General features: G+C 38.9%; 1 protein-coding gene across 1 annotated transcript in view; it reads left to right on the plus strand.

Moving 5' to 3' along the window:
* Positions 1-23,307, plus strand: part of SLIT3 (slit guidance ligand 3) — an 805,773-nt gene that overhangs the window by 630,393 nt on the left and 152,073 nt on the right. The window contains exon 9 of the mRNA XM_074204955.1: positions 12,155-12,296. Within this exon, the coding sequence (XP_074061056.1) occupies positions 12,155-12,296 (142 nt within the window). The remainder of the gene's footprint in view (positions 1-12,154; positions 12,297-23,307) is intronic.

A 23,307-nucleotide genomic window follows, 5' to 3' on the forward strand; every position in this document is an offset into this window, starting at 1 on the left:
TGCTTCTTATTATCTCATTTGATCCTCATAACAACCCTACAAGGTAGGTAGTATTATATTCATTTTATGGTTGAGGAAAGACAGAAGTTAAGTGACTTGCCCAGTCCCTTACTGGGCAAGTAAGTGTCTGAGGACAGATTAGGAAGTGTCTGAGGACAGATTTGAACTTAAGTCTTCCTGACTCCAAGTCCGGAGCTCTATCCATTGTATCACTTAGGTGCTATTTCTGATACATTCTCACTGCTTGACAAATAATTCTCTAAAGAAATATAAATTAATTCTGCAACAGTTGCACATGGGCATTGTTAGAAGGAATTTCTCTACCGGGGTTACTACCTATGCCAATGCATAAGCCCAATCTTAAAAAAAAATGCTGCATCTGTTCAATTACAGAGTTTGAGCACTGTGTTGTGTAAAGGTTGCACATGTAGGGGGAAAACACAAGGAAAAGCTCATTATTTAGGAATGGAAGCTGAGGAACTCACCCTTCCCTTCAATCAAATCCCATTATTTATAAATTTTAGAATTGTTTTCTGTGGAAAACTTACAAAAGAATATGGACAAGACTCACACAGCATGGACAGTCACTAAACAATGTTTCAGGGCCTGTGTCATTGGCCTATGTCGGAGGAAGCTATGAAGCATCCCAGAGACATATAGTCTATGATTCTGCACCATGGGTTTCACAGGATTTATTAGATGTGGCCCCTGTCTTCCAGGAACTTCCATTGGAGGGATAAACAAGATGAATCCAGCAATTCTGTATGAATACATTAAATAAAACAAGATGCAAAAATTAACTAGGACAAATAAGTAATAAATCACCATACATATCCAAGAATGAAAATTGCTTGAATGTTTGGGGAAAGTAGGTGGTTCTGAGTCAAATGGAAAAAGACTTTCTGGAAGTGACTTTAAAAAAAAAAGTATTCTAGTTTGTGGTTTAAAAAAAAACTCATTGGGGAGGCTAGGTTGTGCAGTGGATAGAGCACAGGCCCTGGAGTCAGGAGTACTTGTGTTCAAATTCGGCTTCAGACACTTAATAATTACCTAGCTGTGAGGCCTTGGGCAAGCCACTTAACCCCATTGCCTTGCAAAAACCTAAAAAACAAACAAAACAAAAACAAAAACTCATTGCTGACATTTGCTGCTTCTATAGAAGTATCTTCCATTCCTAGTTGAATCCAGAAAGTCCCTTCTGAAAACAGGGCTTTCATAGGTTTTCCATTTAATACATCATAGGAAAAAAAAAAGTTGCTCTGGTCTGGCTGACTCTAACAATTTCTAATTTCTTAGGCAAAAAGAGTTAGAGGGTTATCCACATGAATAAGCTAGGTGGGAGCTGGAAAAGCAAAACCTAGGAATAGGATCAACTGTCACATGAACAAAATGACATTATTAGGAGGGATCACTACTGCTTTTGCTCTCATCTTTGAGAGGGGAAGTAATGATGGTGATGGTCATTATGATAGCCATAGTCACATTTATGCAGTTCTTTGAGGTTTATAAAGTGCCTTTTATAAAGCAGGAATAATTATCTATTCTTTGCAGGCTCAGTGTAGATCCATGCATAACATACAAAGAAGCATATGGATTATTGCATTGCTTAGAATTAATTCTACTTTTCTTTGAATCTGAGAAACAGTGGAGCATAGTGGATAAAGAGCCATATTTAAGAGCCAAGAAGTCCAAGTTAAAGTCCAACTTCTGACCATTACTAACTACATGACATTGAACAAGTCAGTTAACCTCTCAGTACCTCAAAGCCACTCTCTAAGACTACCAGTTATAGATAATAATTAATCAATAAGAATTTATTATTTACCTACCAGGTACTCTTCTGAGCAAAAGTCAATTTGCATCTGTGAAGGCAATTTCCACATCAAAATCCTTCACCAATGAAATCATAGGTCCAGACAATAGCAAACAAAACAAAACAAAAATCTTTGTTCTAATTGCTTTTTAAGTGCAATCAACTTCATCAAATATCTGCTCTCTAAGGAGATTTTAACATTTCTCATAGCACTACCTAAATAAATTCCTGTAGACATGAGTAATTCCCACACCCACTTAGAAATAACTACCCATCAAACACATATAATAAAACCTTTTTATCACACAGGCATCAAATTCAGATATAGTCACTATAATTACAGTAATTATTAGGTAAAGGGTACAATATCTACATAAGTGCCAGTGAAAGAAATAATTATACAGTGCAGAAACCATACAAGGGCTAGTGAGAAAAACTAATTAGGGAGAATGTTAAAACACATCATTATGGTAGTGTGCCAAATTTAATACAGCACAATCAGATGAACACTGTGTTGTCAGTCTCATAGCTTTTCCATCAGAACATACTATGTCATTGCCTCCCAGGTCACAGGGAACAACTGTGGTGAGAGTCCCAAGATTAGAATGAGAAGGAAGCTCTCTTAAGTCTCCAGCATGAGCATTCTTCCTTTTGTTGATGTTTTGGCATGATGATGATGATGTCTAGATACAAGCTTTATAATTACTATTACTCATAGTAATTAACCGTACCAGTTCCTGAGCTTTTCCATAGTCCATTGATAACTAAACCAGGTGACTCTTTAGTTTATGAGAATTAAGTTCTTAGACCCCAGATTCCAGAAGGGTATTAATCCTACCTTTTCCAAACTGCAGTCCACATTAAACAATACCCACTTTATCACTTGGGAACCATCCCAGGGAGTCTAAATTAGCAATATGACATCTCAATACTTCTATACAGACCAAAGATTTGCAATTCTCTCAGTGCCTTTTGAGGGTGATGGAAATGGACTGTCATAAGAAGGTGAAGAATGAGCTTATAAGTGAAAATAGGAGTCCAGGGCCATGAGGATAGAACTATGTTAAAAATCCAGTGACAGCTCTGTGTAGAGGTCAAAGTCACTGGCAGCTATGGCAGACTGGCTGAAGACAGCATTATCAGCCTTAATGGTAATGGACCACCTGAGGCTAAGGGCTTAGGTTTGTTGGATTTTTTTTTTTTGGAAGTCTACAGAACCACAAAAACTCCATGTTATACAGTTCCACTAACATTTCACTGGGGGAAGATTTCCTTTTGGAAAAGCTAGGACAGAATTTCTCTGGGAAAGTTCATTCTTTTCTGTCAGGGGCATCTGATAGGCCAAGGGAATGGGAGCTGAGAGAGTCAATTAAACCATCCCAAGAGTGTAGTTCTGTCCCTGGAACCCTCATCACTGCAGCAGAATATAAACCTCCCTGAGCCCTTACATGGTAATGAGAAATTCACCTCACATTACTCAGTAGATAGAGAGAAAGCTTTATCTTGCTCAGTCTGCCAAGGCCTTCCCCTCTCTATGTTCTTGTTATCTCTTTGAATTCAATCCAGCAGAATGGTTGGTGACTGACCTCTTCTCCTCAGAAGCCCAGAATGTGTTTCTTATCTCTCTAGTCAACCTAGAAATTTGCTCACAGAGCACTTCACTTTAATTCCAGTCCCCTTGTCAAGTGTACCCTTTCATTTAAAGGTACTTATTTTATAAGGTTGTCTCAGACTTTTCCTTTTTTAAAAGGGTTTTTGCAGTAGTCAAAGTATTCCTTCCCCACCACTACCCTGCTGCTAAGTTTGGCATTCTTATGATGAAATTAAAGGAAACTCCTTGCTCATTTTTCTTGGTTAAAGATCAAACTTAAATCCCCAACACTGGAAGAAACCTTGGTAGGTCCTTCAGTCCATTTATTCTACCCCTTGGAAGGACCACACCCAATCTTACCATTGAGGAAGGGCCTTCTCCTATCAAAGGTATATGGAAGACGACAATGCCTTGATGAATTAGAACAATGTTATTTGACCTACATATACTTCTTTTACTCTGTCTTAAATGATTTTGGTAGAAACATACCTAAAAGGAGTAAATGGGGGACCAGGGGTTATGTTTCTTGGGAACTTTATTTTTTCTAGTAGTCATAGTTTAAAAATATAAGATCAGTAACTACTGAGTTCTCAAGCAGGTCACTTCTACCTTCAGCATCTTTGATTCCTTAGATATAAATGAGAAGATTGAACTAAATTATCTTAACATTTCTCATTGCTTTAAAATTCCATGTTCTTTCCCTCTTCTAGACTCTTATAGCACTCACTGTCAATGTTAAGCAGTGTAGAGAATACTGGATTTTTTTAGTCAAATAACCTGTGTTCAAATCTCAGTTCTTCAATATTGCTCTAGGCCAGTCATTTGATTTGGAGTTGGAGGAGGATGAAATTTACTCATCAATAAAATTAGGAAGTTGAGTTAGATGCATCTAGCTCTAAATCCATGAGGCTATGGTCATTTTTGTCACTATAAAAATCACCTTACATTTTTAATTCTTTTTATATGTATTTGTCTTATCCTGTCTCCCTTACTTAATCTAAATTCCTTGTGAAAAAAGACTTATTATATAATTCTTTTCTACATCCTCTTAGCTAGAACTTAGCATATACAGGTACTCATTAAATACTTGTTGATTGATTAATTGATTGATAAAAATAGAATAGGCAATGTCCTTGGATGTTTTTTATTCAGGTTTTTTTTTTCTGAGACCAGATGCTAAGGCTAAAAAGATTTAAGAAGGTGAACTTTGACTAGGCACAGCCTCCTTGGTAGATTTTAATTAATGCACTATAATTGGACATCACAAGAAAGAGATTATTAGGTTTATTTAGCCATTTCCCAACTTATAATGCCTCTGGCATTTAAATCATATTCATTTATATTCTTTCCATAATTGCTCCTGCGCCATTGTCATTGCAATCCGTTGTCGGCTTTTGAAAGGCCAGAGGCCAATGGGGATGCTTAATTTGAAAACAGGAATTAATTTATTTCTGTACACGAATGATCCTATAGATTTCTTCACTCTGGGCAAACTGCAGCGTGAAGTTTGAAAACAAGCAAATAAAAAGAGTGAGTTATAATGCAACAAAAAGATTCAGTCATCCTGGTCTACAAAGGGAAAAGATGGGACCATTAGATGATAAATACAAGGGACCTTTCTAGCCCTGACATGCAATGATTCTTTGGCCCTGAGCCACACAGAGCTTAGATACCCAGCCAGTGTCTAGACTGTTTGGTGCCTCTTCTTCCTCCTATCCCTTGGGATGCACAGAACATACACATACATGCAAACATATATATGTGTGTATATAGATAAACACATATATGCGTGTATGGAAATTGAGGAAGACAGAAGTTCAGTGACTTGCAAAGGGTCACACAGTTATATAGTTTCTGAGGTAATATTCAAACACAGATCTAACTAACTCTATGTCCAAGGTCTATCCCATCTACCACCTAGCTATATCATAACAAGATATGCTAAGGGTCCCTCCAATTTTTACATTCTGTCTCCTATCCTAACAATCCATAGTTTAAGGTCCCTTCTGGCTTATACTTTATGATTTAAGTTTCTATCCCCATTCATATTCCCCAGTTGCATTTGATGTTGAGCTCTGGGTGGTGTGGATTGCATTGTATTCATAAATGGTTATTGAGTTCTGTATAGGCCAATTAAGGGGGTTTTTGTTGGGCAATGCATCCCAGAAGAGCTAAAATTTTGGATATCCTGGTTTAGATTATTTTTCCCATTTTACAGAGTGGAAATGAGGTGGAAGTCTAGCAAGGGGCAGTTTCACAGCCCACAGCTGGGTCTACTTCATTGTGGAGTTAGCATACCAGAGGCAATACCTAGTAAGAGGCCCACATTGACTTTCCAAATTGAGAGGTTTGATCTGGCAATCATCCCCCATCATCTTTCCCCAATTTGAATGCTCATTTGGCCAGGGAGCAATTCCCTCTGATTATCAAAAGTAAGCAGTTCCCATAGAAAACCCCAGCTGCCTCTTCTCCCTGAACTGTTCTCTGTTCTTGGAATATTGTGCCAGGGCTCTTGGAGTATGAGCAGGAGGCCAGGAAAGGCATAGTGCTTCCAGGAGAAATAATGTTTTGCCCCATTATATGTTTTAATATGACTTAAAAATTCAGGAAGGGCATCCAGAGGTACTATCATGGGATCTGGCCCATGATAGAATGACAGATACTCTAAAGATGTCCTGACCCCATCCACTTAAAGTAGTATGGGGCTGGCCACAAGGTCCTATAGGTGAGGTGGAGGGATGAGGTTCAAGTCCATAGCATAAGCTCCTAAAACCAGATATCTTGGGCAGTCATTAAAAAACGAAGAACTGAAGACTAGATATTCATAGACACACTGAGATATACAAAAGGAAGTCTTTAGAAGGATCACAAGTCCTCTCAATACTAACAATGACTGTTAGTTGTAGCTTTTATTGAAGACAACTTGGGATGGGGGGAGAGTCCTACAAAGCTGATTCACACAAGGATATAGTGGATTAATGAGAGAGAATGAAGAACTGCATACACATGTGGAATGGGCTTACCAGGCAGCTTATTCCTTCTGCATTGTCCTTTTCCTCCAAAGGAGTGTGGGAATCTTTTTTCTCTCTGGATAAAAGACTTTGCTCCCTTGCTTTGATGCTTACTCTGCCCTGCGGCTCTGCAACAAGTCAGGGAGGAAGGCAAATCTTCTCACTTCCTTTTGCTACATAGCTTTGGGGTGGGTCACCACCTGGAAGGGGAGCACAGAGCGATTCCTTGTCCTCCTCAGAAGTTTTCTCTTTTTCTCGCCAGCTACCCACAGGCAGGACTGGGAGCTATGACCAGGGAGGGGCCCATAATTTTGGAATTGAGAGCTTATATGAAGTTCTGGTCTTACCAAAGGAGTTGGGGGGGGGTAATTCTGGGTCCGCCAATTTTCTACTACTCCACACTAGGGAAGCTTCAACCCTTTCTCATTTCCAGTAACATCAAGCTCAATCCTCCTATCTTGGCATGAAATGGGATACCTCACTTGAATGAGCCAAGGGGACTGATCTCAGTGTCATCCCAGGGGAGCTACATTATATACCTCTAGGTGTTGAAGTGGCAACTCATTTGAAATATGCTCCTGGGACCTCAAAGAAGTCAGTTTCTCCAAGGCAAAAAAGCAAATGGGAAAGGTCTTCTCAAATTTACCTGTGATTCAGATGAAAATAGAAATGGTATGTGGATGAATTTTGCAGATGATACAGAGCTCAAAATTGTATTTGCATCTTGTCATATTATAGAACAGAACTATAAAGTGTGGAGGGTTCACTAACCCACTAGATGACAGAATTATGATAAAAAAAATTTCAACAGGATGTAGCAGTGAAACTAGCAAAATGAAATCTAATAAAAATAAATGTAAAAACCAATGCTTGGGTCAAAAGAATCAACTGTACAAATATAAGAGAAGGAAGATATAACTAGAAGGCACATTATGTGAAAAAAACTAATTGGCTATGGGGGGGTTAATTGGCTATAAGCTTAACATGAGTCAGCAGGGTGATATGAAAACCCAAAACAAACAAAACTGGGATCTTAAAAATAAAAGTATATTTCACATTGCTACTTTTTTTTAGGGTTTCTTTTTTGCAAGGCAATGGGATTAAGTGGCTTGCCCAAGGCCACACAGCTAAGTCATTATTAAGTGTCTGAGGTGGGATTCGAACTCAGGTACTCCTGACTCCAGGGCTGGTGCTCTATCCACTGCGCCACCTAGCCTCCCCCTTCACATTGCTACTCTTCATCAAAGTTTTGATATATTATAGATTGGCATAATAAATGGAATTTGCGGGAACCTTTATGGAAGCCATAGATTATACAAAAAGACCAGTAGATGACACAGAGCCTGTGACCAAATACATAACCAATATTTTACAATAAGGAATTATAAACACTTCATAAAAGAAAAAAAAATTCAGACTTCTCTGGAATGGAGAGCCAAAACATTTTACACAGTTTTTGCAATTCAGGGAAGCATTGCATTCCTTCTGTCCATGATGTAGAAGGGATATCTGTAGTTTTGAGAGTAAAGGAGGTGGTAACTCTTCTATGCTGAATCCTGATCAGACTGTACCTACCTAAAATGTGTCAGATCCAGGGAAAGACATCACATTTTAGAATGGACAGTAACAAGCTTTGTAGCTCACAAAGGAAGGAGATAAGGTTGGCAATGGGACTTAACCCATATGAGTACTAGTTAGAGGAATTGTATAGGAGTAAGAGGGAAAGGAGAGATAATAGCCATTCTTTAAATACTTGAAGTTCTGTTAGTTGAGAAAGATATTAACTAATCTTGCTTGACCACAGAGGGGCAGAGTTTGAACCAATGGATAGAGTTACAGGAAAGCACATTTCACATCAATAGAGGCACAGTTAGAATTGTCTGGAAGTGGAAAAGACAGACTGGAGAAATTAAGAGTTCTCCATGACTGAAGCCTTCAAGCAGGGGGAGGAATCCACTTCTCTGGCATGTAGCAATGCTATTCAATCCAAATACTTGGGGTTGGATTGGAATAAATACCTTCTGAAGTCCTTTTCCACCATGTCAATTATAATGACAGTGAGAACTGACTGAGGCAGAATTTTTTCTGGAAAAATGGATAGAATTTTTTGTCTTCAGCCTAACCCTGAATTGACCTAGTAAAGAAAGTGGATAAAATGCCAAATTAACAGCAGCTTAGGATATTGGGGGAAGCCATTTTTTAACCCTTGTTTTAATGCAAGATGTAGATAGTAACAAATCAGTGAATTTAAAATATTTTTTCTTCATACTGTATAGTGCTGCTTGAAATGTGGAATGTGCATTTCATAAACACAAAGCCACTAGAACTCTATGGAAAAAATACAACTACCCCCAAGAGAGGCTTCAGCACCAATTCGATTTTACTTTGCTGAGAATTAGCTGCAGGGGGAAAGTTGGAAGGACCATTTTGTTTTGTTTTGTTTTTTAAGTCCATTTCAACACCTCCTGCCTCCAGTATTAGCTTGAGCACACAATGTCTCTCTTTCTCCCATTTTCTGACCCATCCTATCCAAATAATATTGGCAAATCAAAAGAAAGATGACCATAGGCTTCAATCTATTTGAACTGATGGAAATTCAAGAGCACAGACACCAATTCTCAGTGGAATTCATGACATTTCTCAAACAGGAGGTATGGGTCTTGCTGCAATTCTCTTCTGCTTTTGTCAAGAGAATTTACCCCTTGAAGCAGAAGACCAGTCACTAGCAGTTAATGTTCATACAGCCATCTACATTTCAAAATTCTGACATTTGGGCCCAAGAATAGGGTATTTTTTCTGATATGTGATGAGAGGATAGAAGCTATTTACCCCCAATACTCCTTTTTTAAAATCTCCAAATAGGGGAAGGAAAGGATGTTTCCAAGAAGCAGGAAAAGTAGCTCTATTAAGTATCCACCTCATCCTCTTCCCATCATTCTGAAGAATAGGAGAATTCTTTCAGAAACTAGTAAATTGTCCCAATTTGGAGATATATCTGGTATTTCTTGCATCTTTAGGATAATGACTCAGTTCTAGATACTTATAGCTCCTTATTGTTTCTCCAATCCAACAGAACTTTTTCATTATGTCTTACTAGGCTTTGCTGATGGTCAGTAAAACTAGGTATTTTATGCCTTTGAAATTCTCTTCTCTATGGGCACAAATTTCTCAGCAAACATACCATTTAATTAATAATGGTGGAAGAGTTGTATGCTTTGTATGTGCATGTGTATGTGGGTGGTGATACATATAGGGGTCTATGATTGAGTGGTGGTTATTACATGTTGTCCCAGGGTACATATGCTAATTGCTGTTGGCATTTGCTGGGGCAGGGCTCCTGCTGTCATATTAAGCATTCTACATTAAGCTTCAGACATCAGTCCAAGGACCTGTGGAGTGAACACATTCTGGCATGAGGAGATTTCAACAGGGATAGTAAAAGGTTCCCTCTTAAGAGTCCAAATGAGGATCCACCATGGAATGCTTTGGCTCTCAGCTCCAAACCAGCTGCAGCTCTGACTCACTGAGCTTCTGAGTCTTTCTAATGAATAGAAGCCAAACCAAAATGTATGTATATGTATATACATATACATATATAAATATATGTATATATTTTTGCTTCCTTAGGAATTTTCCCATATTTCCTGTTTAATCAGTGGTCTGTTAGGTTCTAGATTGTGAAACTGCCAACATGAAGGATATGGAATTGGGCTGGGTTTTTTCCTTCCTGAGATCCTTTCTTCAGCAAGGTAGGGACTGGAAAGAAATTGAACTAAACCATCTGTGAATGAATGTGGCTGGTGAGTAGAGTGAGGCCCTGCTGGGCAATCAAGGATGAGAAGAGCAGGTTTGGATCTGGTTTGCTTTGGAAGTCATAAATTTCCCAATTCACAGGCAGTTTATTACTGGAAAACTGGCTACATTTTTAAGATTTTTTGAGCTCACATTAAAAAAGTTGAGTAAGAGAACAAAAAAGGATGTCTTAAAAAACTCCTGAAAGTTCTTGGACAAGTATTTGATGGTAGAAATGGAGAAAAGGATTAAAAATTTTATCTGCTCTAAGAATGTTGAGTTTGTTCAGAGGCTTCCAATGTTTTCCAGATTTGGCTTTATAGATAAGCTTTTTTGTTAGGTTTTATCCCTTGGCTTTGATTCTAACTTGCCATCCACCAAAACATACAAAGCAGAAGGATGGCTTTGGTATTTATAGTCACAACATTCAATGTGTTTTGTTATTTGTTGTTGTTGTTTTGTTTTATCCCTTGGAATTAAGGAATACTTAAATTCTAAGAAATTCCAAAATGGGCTTTCATGTCAGTGAGGGTAATTCTATCTATGGTTGAATCAGAAAGTCTCCAATTAGGAAAGGTATTGATGTTTCATTTATTTATTTATTTATTTATTTACTTATTCAGTTCATCCTTCAGCAACAACAAAATATGTTCAAGACTGGGAGCCAGATAAATAAACAAGAAATAAAACAGACCCAGCCTTTACCCTCATGAATCCTGCAGTCTACTAGGAGAGGGATAGCAATATTGATAAATACAATATAAATTAGGGTTTGATAAATGTGCAAGAAGAGAATAAAGTTAAATGAGGAAGAAATTACTTCTAGTCAATGATCCAAAGAAGGCTTCATGGAGGAGGTATTTAAAATTAATTCTTAATAGACAGGTAGTAGATAATAAAACACAAGGTCTGAAGACAGGAAGATCTGAGTTCAAAACAACCTCAGACATTTGCTAACTGTATGACCCTTGGCAAGATAATTAACCCTATTTACTTTAGTTTCTTCATCTGTAAAATGAGTTGGAAGAAGCAATGACAAACCACTCAAGTGTCTTTGCCAAGAAAACCCCAAATAGGATTATGAAGTGTCAGGCACAAATGAAACAAATGAACAACAATGGAAATAATTTCAGTAAATTGAGAATTGGAGAGGAGAGGCATTTCAGGGTTAAAGACTAGTAAATGTAATGGAGTAGAAGTGAGAAAGTGTGGCTACCTTCAGGAGATGATGAGTGGTCTATTTTGATTTTACCTATAACTAAAATACATTAGGGGGAAAATATGGAATATAATGTTTATTTTCTTCCCGCTTCATACTAGAGTTTGGGTGACTTGGGACTAGGACTTCCTGCCATAAAAAAGTTGCCCAGGCACTTTTCCTTCTTAAAATCTAATCTTGGCATTCAATCAAACTTCAATTGTTTCCTCATCCAACACCAAATATCCAAATGAAAATTGGAAAACCCAGTCCATCATACAAATATTTCTAATTATACAGTGGTTTGGCCTCATAAAGACTAACTGATTAAGATATTTTGAGTTCTTCACTGGTCCTCCAGATGTTTGGCAGTCTATGAACATTGTCTCATTATGTTGGCTTTATATTCCACTGACAAGTTTTGATTCTAGTTTAACCCCAAGGCCCCCCTTTCCTCTAAAACAGAAGGATAATGGGGTAACAAAGCAGAAGGAACACTATGGAAAGGGACTGGGGTCAGGGCCAAACTCTAGAATGTCTCCCACTTGCTGAATATAGAGTCTGTGGCAGCTGTGACTCTGTAGGTTCTCTGAAGTGGAAAATTGGCAACAGTTATCCAGATAATTCACTGCCCAGTTCTTTTTCAGGGCCTAAGTGATCTAACTATTGCCACCTTGATGGAAAGCTCTGGGTGTGGACCAGAGGACCCAGATTCTTGTTGATTTGATTTTCCTTCTTTGACCCTACAGGCCCCCACTCAGAGCCTCCATCCTGCAGCGTCAATTCGATATCCTGTCCATCTGCATGTACCTGTAGCAACAATATTGTGGATTGTAGAGGAAAAGGCTTGACAGAAATCCCAGCCAACTTGCCAGAGGGCATCGTGGAAATGTAAGTTCCCATGTTTGTGGCTGTTCAAGTCCTGATCATCTCTTCCACAGCCAAACCTATACTGTGCCCTCTCCATGGGCCATCAGGAGATTGAGGCTGTTAACAGCTGATAGATTGGGCCAATGGGGAAATGTTTTTGTCATCATATCTGTTATTCCTCATTAATGGGTCTTACAACCTACTCATTGCCACTACCATCAGAGGGGAGGATTGAGCTCTTTTTGGTTTCATTTGAAATAAGACTTTAACTTCTGCCATTGCTGTACTTTGACAAAAAAAAATTTTAAAGTTCTTTTGCCTGTATGTGAGAACTTCTATATCCAGAAACAAATGTGTCTTCATAAACATATGCATGTTTTCAAGTTTTCCATGGAAAAAATAGGTATTCTAGTGTAACTTACTTGGGTGTATTGTCCCCAAATCATAAAAACTGCTCATTGTGAAACTCTGGACTGAGTACCTTGTCAGTATCAATCACAAAATCTTTGCTAGATATTCTTCATATTTTTATTTTGTTTTTTATTTTTGCAAGGCAATAGGGTTAAATGACTTGCCCAAGGTCACACAGCTAGGTAATTATTAAATGTCTGAGGTCAGATATAAACTCGGATCCTCCTGTCTCCAGGGCTGATCCACTGCACCACCTGCCCCATTCTTCATAGGTTTAACAATGATTTCTTCATTTCCTAATTTTGCCCTCAGATAACTGTCTAAAGCCAGGTTTGACAATTCCTTTAGAGACCCTAGATGAACATTCTTCAGCTTGCAGCCCCTGGCTTCTACCCATTCCCTCTTTCCATCTTTCCATCTTTCTTTCTTTCTTTCTTTCTTTCTTTCTTTCTTTCTTTCTTTCTTTCGAGTGGGGTTAAGTGGCTTGCCCAAGGCCACACAGCTAGGTAATTATTACGTGTCTGAGGCTGGATTTGAACTCAAGTCCTCCTGACTCCAGGACCAGTGCTCTATTCACTGTGCCACCTAGTTGTCCCCCCCTTTCCATCTTCAGAAGGTGTGGTAATCTTTGTTTCCTTCCCTAATGATTCATTTTTCCTCCTCCTCCTCAACTTGTTTAGCCCTACAGGATCATCCTTTATGCCTCAGCCTTAGCTTCCTCCTATCCTTCTATAACTTAAACTTCTTCCCTTTTCTCTTGAAAACTTTTTTACAAATATCCCCCCCCCCCACTAAAGAAGAAAATCCATTTTCTCTTTTCTCCTCCTATAACTTATCCTTTGTCAATGTGGAATCTTTCATCTACTACCTTTCATAGATCACTCACAACTCCTAATGCCTGTTCCACAATAAGTTTCCTTACTTCCTCTAGCAAATTCTCATGATATAATTCCTACCCTACCTCTTCTAAGTCCCCCAGTCTTCTTCTTCTCAACCAAGCTACTAGCCATCTATTATCTTTAATTCTAATTCCACCTGTTCCAGGCCACCCATACTTAACTATTCTGCCAGTTCCTACATTCCTAAAATCTTCTTTGGATGTTGCTTTTTAAATTGTTATTTCTCAAAATAGTCTCCCAAAATGGAATACCCACATCAGAGAAGACGCTGTGCTATAGAAGCAGAATAAAAGGAAATCAACAGAAATGCAAGATGTGCAAATTTAGAGAATTGACCCCAATTGTTCATATGGACTATTTGTGCCTGACCTGTGGTAGAGCAATATGAGCTTGTATTGGACTGATCAGCCACAGTCATACACAGGATTATTTGATTCTATCTTAGTGATGTCATTTTGATCCTCTTCAAGACCTAAGGACAGAAATCAACCAGTGCTCAGAAATCTCCTCCAATGGATCTTCTTTAAATAGTACCAACCTTCCTCTAACTCTACTCATTCTATTCCTCTTCCTGTTCCCCTTCATCTCTTTACCTCTTTCTCTTTCTCATCTTTCCCTTTTCTTTCTTTCTCTTCTTTCACTTTGTTTTGGGGTTTTTTTTAGGTTTTTGCAAGGCAAATGGGGTTAAGTGGCTTGCCCAAGGCCACACAGCTAGGTAATTATTAAGTGTCTGAGACCGGATTTGAACCCACGTACTCCTGACTCCAAGGCCCATGCTTTATCCACTATGCCACCTAGCCGCCACCTAGCCACCCCCTCTTCTTTCACTTTGCCCCTCACTACTCCCATATTTTTTTTCCTCATTCCCCTTATTTCTGTTCCTTTCCTTCAACTTCTTTTTCTTTCTACTTATTTAGTCTTCTTTTCTATGTTTTCTGTGGGGGGGGTTTTGGTGGCATTTACCCTCCTAGGAATTAGTTGTTCAGGATAGAATTCCTGTTATAGTCCTATCACCTTTCAGAAGCCCACATCCCTCTTCTCTCCAGCCCACTTATTCAGTTCTCCCTAGGCTATTTGTTTATTATTTCACTTTGGCAGCCATGTTACTTCCCTTGGTCTGGTGCTGCAACCACAGAGTCTGTTTTAAAAAGCCAGTCCTAGGAATCATTTTTCTGAAAATTTGTACCATGACTTTTCCTAAATGAACTGCCCACCCGCCTTGCCTAATACAGATCCCTGTTGTTTGTGACTTAGGCATTTACTTGGGGAATAGGTTTACGTCTATAACTATGACCTGTGGGAGATAAAATTGAAAATGTATCTAGTTGATTTGGGTTGTTATATTGTCCAGAAAATGAGAAGTAACAGTCTCACAATATCCTGTACTAGACTTCTAGAAAAGTTGGGCATTGAATTTTCAGAAAGACATTAATTGAAAAGACTACCTTAGGAGATGGTGAGCTCTTAGGCAATGGAAGAATTTAAGGAGATAATGGATGACCATCTGCCAGGGATATTTGAAAAGATGAATTCTTTAAGCAAGGGAGGAATTATGTGGCCTTGAAAGTTCTTGTCTAATTCTAGAATTATATGAATTAATTTAAGAGACACAGTATAATGTTAGGGATAGACAGATGTTCTCTTGGAGTGAAGAAGACCTGGGTCCAAGTCCTGATTCTTACACACAGTGGCTTTGTAACCCTGAGCAACCTCTCAGTGCTTCTCTGAATCTAATAAACTCTCTCTAATCTAAACTGCAGTTAAGTTGCCAGCCTATGGATAGTGGAGGGAGTTTTCACACCGGATGATGAAATCAAACATCAGTACCTACAACAATGTCTGAACATCTCTCTCTTTTCAAATGAGAATGACAATAATTCTCTTGCAGCCTTTGATCTTTTTCTAATAGGCTATTGCAGCTGATTATTTATGTGGAGGAACAAGGCCAATCCAAAAAAGGCAAATTGAGTTTAAGTCCCACAGATGTGTGTTCCTCCCCAAGTATTCCTGGGTCTATGTGGCCATCAGCTCCAACCTCTCAGATAAGGGATCCATTTGAAAACATTGTCTTCCTCATTAGTTGCCTACCGCTTCAAATATTCATAACTATAAAGGGTGGGGAAATAGTTCTTTTCTCTTTCATTCATTCAGCTAGAGCAGAGGTGTGTGACTAAATTATTTTCCTCGAGTTGCTGATCAGTACTCAGATGGTTCTTGGCTCATCTTTCTTTGTCTTATTTTGGATGAGGCACAGCTTCTAGCAAGCACATTGGAGAGAGAATCACTTTCTTAGATGATCAGCAACATTACATCAGCTAAAATGGAACCAAGTTCACTATTGCTCATTTAGCGACCAGTCATCTGAGAATTAATTTCTTGATGCTTCACATCTTTAGTTACATCTTAAGCATTCTTTATTTGTATGTTGGACTTGGAAATGGAGGCACATAGTGAAGGAGGAAGTGTTTTTCATGATTGAGTGGTGAAGTAGAGAAAGATGACACAGAAGGGAAAACTGAAGGCCTGAGGAGTGTATATAAAAAAAAAAGAAAGAAAATTTTGTTTACAAGGGTAACATTGCTTATCACTAGAGATTTAGTCATTGAGTTGTTATCAAAATATGTAAAGTATGTATAGGCCCAGTATCTGAGATTAAGATGATTTAAGAATTCTCTCAAAGTACTCTAAAACAAGTAGAAAGCAGTTGGAAAGAAAGAAGAAGGGAAGAGGTTGACAGGAATGACAAAAAGGAAGAAAGAGCACAGTTCCCAGAATGGAATAAGCAAAGTTTTCTCCATCTAAACAAGATAGAGAGAAAAATTGAAAACCTGCCCCATATCTCATCACCTGTTGACAATCTCTCACTGCCTTGAAAGTTCCCTGATCTTTCCTCTGGGAATGTTTGCTATCATCCCATGGGTTCCTGCCCCTTCCCTTTTCACTTTTAGAGATCTCTTAAATCATACTCATTCAACTCTGATTTGGGCCTGTACTTATAAGCATTTCAAGTGAAGTACAAACCTTTTTGTTCATTCAAAGACTAATTGAAATTGAAGCATTTTCAGTTCTCTCTTTTCTTGGAACAAACAATAAGTTTCACTACAGATTTTCTTTGGAAATGAGCTCCCATCATTTTATAGATTCAGAGAGGCACTGTCATTTCTCTGAACTGGACATCACTCCAAAAGAGATGGATTCTGAAAATTACCATGGACTCAAATGCTTCTTTGGTCTGTCATCTGCAGTTTCAGTTTGTAATGTCTATAAGAACTCTAGACATAATGCAATTAAACTGCTATACCTTTAGGGGAAAGGATAATACCCCCAAATTAGATGGGAAGGTTACAGAGAAAAAGTAACTAAAAATACATGTTGATTCAAGTGATGACAGTATTACTTCATCTCCTCCTATCAAGAGGAAAGAGCTGAAAACTAAATCTTGCTTAACCTTTCCTTTTTAAAAAGAATGAGAACAATATTTGATCCAAAGAAATGAATCTTTTATGATATATATCAAACACTCCAGTATAGAAATTTTTACTTAACCTGAGGTTTGTGTAATCCTTTTAAAAAATATTTTGCTAATTGTATTTCATATAATTAGTTTTATTTATAAATATATATTATATCACATTTTTATGTTATATTATGTTAAAAATCATTATTCTAAAGGAGGAATTCATAGGTTTTACTAGACTGCTAAAGGCATTCTGACTTCTTAAAGAACCTCTGTTCTAGCACTTGAATATGGGGCAGATTGTGTGTGTGTGTGTGTGTGTGTGTGTGTGTGCAGATAGACTTTTCTGTCACTCTTCAAATCACACCATTCTATCTACTGGCACATCTAGGAAAAACTGGATTGCTGACTTCAGCTTTACTGTAGAGAATGACCTTGTATGGACTTCACAGGTGTCTTCAGAAGCAGAAAAACCATACCTACCCTCTAGACCTTGACTTTTTTGTTCCCACACATTTTATGCCAAAAAAGAGGAAGGTCAATATCTTTCTTTAAAATTTTTACTTATTTAAGGCAATGGGGTCAAGACTGACTTGCCCAAGATCACACAGCTAGGCAATTATTAAGTGTCTGAGGCCGGGTTTGAACTCAGGCCCTCCTGACTCAGGGACCATACTCTATCCACTGCACCACACTGGATCAAATGTTCTCTTATACCAGCTGTGGAAAATATAGGTCTAAGGGGATAAGAAGTGAATTCTGAAGAGGGAAAACTATTTGGAAATGAATCTGAGATTGCTCCATCTTGATCCAAGGTGAGTCAACCTTCCCTTCCCAGACTCAATAAGTTACTCTTTGTATGAGTGACTCTAATTTTCTGAGCTAAGACCCTGATTTGGGGAGTTTTCATTGACCATTCTTCCCATTGCCTCTCCCCTAACAAACTTTACCCAATAGTGAATGATTATGTTGGCCTAGGAGGAAAGGGGACTTAGTCTAGGATTTTATATAAAAAATATTACATTAAGATGACCCTCTTATATATCTATAGTAACTCAAAGGAAATGTCAGCTGCACAAGTTTAGAGAACCCACTCCGGTTTCTCTATTTGTGCTGGACCTGTGGTAAAGCATTCCAGGCTCATATTGGCCTGATCAGCCACAGTCGAACACATTGTAATTTTTCTCTAACATAGAGATGTCATTTTGGTCCTCTTCAATAATGAAGGATAAGAACATATTCTAACATATATGCATCTATAAAACATACCCATTTTCTAAATTTAGAATGATTTAGTCTAAGTTTCCATCCCAGACTATGTGTGTTTTTTTAAGATGTGAAAACATACCCTGTGTTTTAACTTCTAAGCTCATATATATATATATATATATATATATATATATATATATATATACATACATGAAGAACAAATCTGGTTTCTGGGCCTCTGTTCTCTGTAGACACTGCCATGTACACTACAGATGACTATGTGAGAGCCTGGTTTATGTTAGAAATACATACATCCTACATTTTTGATGTTGAATAAACATAGAAACTTGAGTGACTAATGTAACCAGGATTCATTGCGGAATCAAGAGCTCCTAAGCTGAGGAGAAGAAAGAAATGAGGTCAAAACTATATTGTCCACAAAATGGATTGGGACATGTATCTGGGGAGTAACCTTGGAGTAGCCTTTATCAGAGACAGTAGTAACCAGAACCCCTATAAATTATAATCTGCATTCACAAGACTATAGATTTAGAACCAGAAGGAATGTTAGAGGCCATCAACTTCAATCCTCTTATTTTAGATTAGGAAAGTGGAGTCCAGAAATTAAGTGACTTGTCAAGGATCTCATAGCTAAGTGTCTGAGATGAGATTTGGAACCCTTGCCATATGTATTCCACCATGCTACCTTTCAGATTTCTAGAGGTACATCCAGCTGACTTTGGGAAGATGACTGATTGCCCAACCTCCAGACTGAGCTGAATTTTGATTCCATAAAATGGCCTTAGTAGTTCTAATAGGGGTACTTAGGTAAGGAAACATGGTGCCTGGCCCAAACTGCAGCACTTAATAAAAGTTTGCTAAATTGCATTGCATTGCATTATGTTGAATTAAATTAGAAGTAGCAAGAGAATTGCAGGTGGAGAAAGACTTATAAAGAAGTGTCTCAAATGCTCATTAAGGCCAACACTCCTAGCGACCCAGCCAGAAACAAGATGAGCTTCCAAACCTATTTTGAATAGCCTACAAGGAGCTTACAAACAATTTTTTGAAAAACATCAGACACGTCCTTGCTGGGGGCCTAGGGAATGATGTTGACTTAACTATTGTAAGAAATGCTTTGTGCAGTGTCATGTGTTTACATCTTGAAAGTTCATTAAGGGAGTGCAGTAGGAGTTGGGCTAGATCAATACGGAGGACAAATGCCTAAAATCTCTTGAAAACTCTCAACTTAGATAGGATGGGGAGATGCTTGCCTGTTTGATTTGTATGTTTATTTTCCTGCTAGTTTTATTAAATCAGCTCAGAGCCTGATGAATGTTTGCCAGCAAAAGGAAGCCATGAACACCAGTTAACAGAAGACCTAAAACAGCTGTTTGCTACATACATAGTCCTAAATGTGACAGCTCACGCTAAATCTGCCTTCCAGAAAGAGCCTTATACTTCTATCTTCTCCCACCTGTTTTTACTTCATTGAATGTTTCTTTTGGTTCAATTCCAAGTCTGTGGTGGCTGATCCCCTTGGAGTATGTGTTATGGGCAGGTTAGAACCCCACTTATATAAAAGTGCTTATCACAGTGCCTAACATATAGTAATACTCAATATATGTGTATTGACTAACAGCCTTAATCAAATGACTTTCCATTGACAGGGGAGCCATATTTCCTGAGGAAAAGATGCAGAATGAGCCACAAGGGTTGGGAGACCCTCAGGGCAAATATTGACTCTCTTCAGATTCTGCCCCATATACACATAGTTCTAGGGTTAGCAGTGAGAGCAGGTCTGCTACTTGTGACTACGACCTAGAAAGGTCAGGAAAGGAGAGACCCCAGCCATGGAGGAGGTAATGCCATTCAGCATGAGATTAACAGGCACAATGCTATGACCATGCTTTGGAAATCAAAGTAGAAACTGAGAGGCAGCTCGGTTTGTGGTCTCCTTTCTGTGGGTTTGAATATGACAAGCAAAAACAAATCCTTAGTGTTTTCTTATTCCAATGGTTTTGGCTGCAGAGAGAGGTACTCTTTTCTCAGGGTTAGCAGGCACAGATTTGGAGGCTTGAAGTTTCAAAATCTTTATTCCTTCTCTACTGAACAAAAAAATTCATTTCCAAAAAATTTGGTACTTAATATTAAGAGATTGAAGAGTGGGAATGGGAAGAACCCAGGACCTGTATTGAGAGACCCAGGTTTTGCCAATAATCACATGACTTCAAGTCAGGGGCCTGGGTTCAAATCCCACCTTGCAACTTAATCTTTCCCAGTATCCATTTCCTCATCCTTAAAAGGATGAGGTTGGAGTAGATGACGTCTAAACACTCTTCAGACTCAAATTATATAATATTACAAGCCCCTCACTTTTGAAATTCTTTTTTTAAAATTTTATTTATTGGGGCGGCTAGGTGGTGTAGTGAATAAAGCACCAGCCTTGGAGTCAGGAGTACCTGGGTTCAAATCCAGTCTCAGACACTTAATAATTACCTAGCTGTGTGGCCTTGGGCAAGCCACTTAACCCTATTTGCCTTGCAAAAACCCTGAAATTTTATTTATTTGAGGCAATGGGTCTAAGTGACTTGCCCCAGGTCACACAACCAGGCAATTATTATGTGTTTGAGGCTGGATTTGAACTCACGTCCTCCCAACTCCAGAGCTGGTGTTCTATCCACTGCACCATCTAGTTGCCCCAACCCCTCACTTTTGAGCTGTAAATTTCTTAACGACACTTTTTTCTGTGAAAGCATAGCAATAACACAGGGCTGTTTAGTAGGTGCTCAATAATACAAAGATTAATTCTATCTGGCTTTCCTCACTCTGTTCTTGTTGCTGTTGTTGAAGTGGTGGTGGTGGTGGTGAGGCAGCTAGGGGGCACAGTGACTAGAACACCAGGCCTGGAATCAGGAAGATTCATCTTTCTGAGCTCAAATTTGATGTCAGACACTTAATAGCTGCTTCACCCTGTTTGTCTCAGTTTCCTCATCTGTAAAACAAACTGGAGAAAGAAAAGGTAGACCCCTCCAGTATCTTTGGCAAGAAAATGGGATCATGGAGTGTCAGACATAACTAAATGATTGAAAAACCAAACTGGCTGTGCAGCCCTACCAACTTCTCTCTGGATAGGAACAACCCAATCATTAGAGAACTGCATTTGCAGAGTAATATCACCTTTTTTTTTTTTTTGCATATTCTGTAAGTGTTTCTGCGTACCTTCATATGACCCTGTAAACCACCACCACCACCCCGCCCTGCCCAGGCAAGTTCCCTCTGCCTGTTCTGGGTAGACCTGGCTTTCACCTTCACCTCATCCATCCAGTCAATCTGAGGCCATAGATACAACAAAGGACACTTTTTGACACCCCTCAAGTAGAACACAAAAGCACTGTTAATAGACCGTGGCATTCTCATTTGTAGACTCTATTCACCCGACAGCCAAGAATTATCAGTACTAATGTTCCTCCGGCTTGCCCTCCCTTTTTTTCCCTTTTTCCCCCCCTTTCTTTTGCCTTGAGAGTGATTTGTCTGTGTTATGGGTAGGCCTGACAAACCATTACGCATTAGCGACTGAGATGTTGTTTGAAATGGGAAAATTGCTGGCAAACTGCTCCATTAGCAGGCCGAGTAACAAATACTTTCTTCCCCCAATGAAGATGAGATAGCTGAGGCACAAATTAATACAACTGTCTCCCCCACTCCGCTGTGGGGATTACTCTTTGAGACAAATGGTCTCATCACTGCCAGGAATGGGAGATGGTTATATGCAGAAGTGTGATCCTCCTCTGCTCCCCTCCTCAGTATTTTGTATTTCCTCCCTCCTCCATCCTCATGCTGAGAGTTTAGGGAACATGAGCTCCAAATGAGGAGGTGATGAAAAGATTTGCACCTTCATGAGACATGAGATTGATTAGGATGGGATCCTCAGTGCTTAGTCTGGTCTAGAGCGTCATCCATCAACCCTAATGGAAGCAGGCTCCCTCCCTAGCTCTCCTAGCTGCTTTCCCACTGTGCCTGCTTTTGGTGATACAAAGTTCTTTAAGAGAAGGGGGAAAATGGGAAATTTTGATTCTTTTTTCACAGTTCCTTCCCATCTGAGAAAACTTCAGCTCTTGGATCTCCAGGGTGTCTGGCACTTCCTATATTGAGCTGGTTCAATGATGGGAAAGAAAGTATGAAGTTGACCTCTACCTTAGATGGTTGTTCTAATGCTGTTATTATTGTTTGTCCTTCATTCTCAAAGAGACCATGACCAGGACAGTGTTTCCATGACTTGCAAAAGAATTGCATTTAAATGAGTCAGGGCTGTACAAAGTCACCAGCATCACTTTCTCCTCTGGAGCCATCTGGGTCCAGTAGCAAGATCTAGATAACTGGAGATGGCCCTGCATGCAGCAGAAAATCTTGGCCTTTTTAGTAAGGTCTTTCCCAGGGCTCAGTTTGACTGAGTATATAGCAATGCTACACCATTACCAAAGCCACCAGAGGCCAAAGCAACAAGCTCTAGGAGCCCTGGGTAAGAAATGATCTAATTCTGAAAATCAGCATAGGTGATTAGAAAAAAAGATTCGGTAAATCAGACAGAAAGATTAAGAGACATTTAAGTTGAGTCTTGACAAATGCCAAGACAAAGGAGTGAACAAAATCATACAACTAATCAGTGGCTTTGGCTAAATCTTAGTCATCAGTTTGACTGATGTTTTTTAGCAGAATAGCAAGGTGGTTTATCGGTAAGAAGCCATATCCTAAGTCTCTCCTTTTTATTCCTTTTCTTGGTGTCTTGGATGTCTTTGTAAATCTGTATTGGTACAAGATGTATATTGCAATTACTTGCTGGAATTAAATCCCAGTGACTCATTGGGGAGAGAGGTCCTGGACCCAAAGGCAGCCTTCCTTTGGTCCAGGGCTCAGAGGGTCATGTAAGAACCAGTGTTCCTGGACCATTCCTCTGCAAATTAGGGGCAAATTTTCTTCAAGATAATGCACTCACTGCCCCTTAGAGAGAGAGCTGAATCAACTAAGTGAATCTGTACAATTCTGCTCATTCCTT

The sequence above is a fragment of the Macrotis lagotis genome, chromosome 1, assembly GCF_037893015.1.
Source record: "Macrotis lagotis isolate mMagLag1 chromosome 1, bilby.v1.9.chrom.fasta, whole genome shotgun sequence".
In the NCBI taxonomy this organism is placed as follows: Eukaryota; Metazoa; Chordata; class Mammalia; order Peramelemorphia; family Peramelidae; genus Macrotis; species Macrotis lagotis.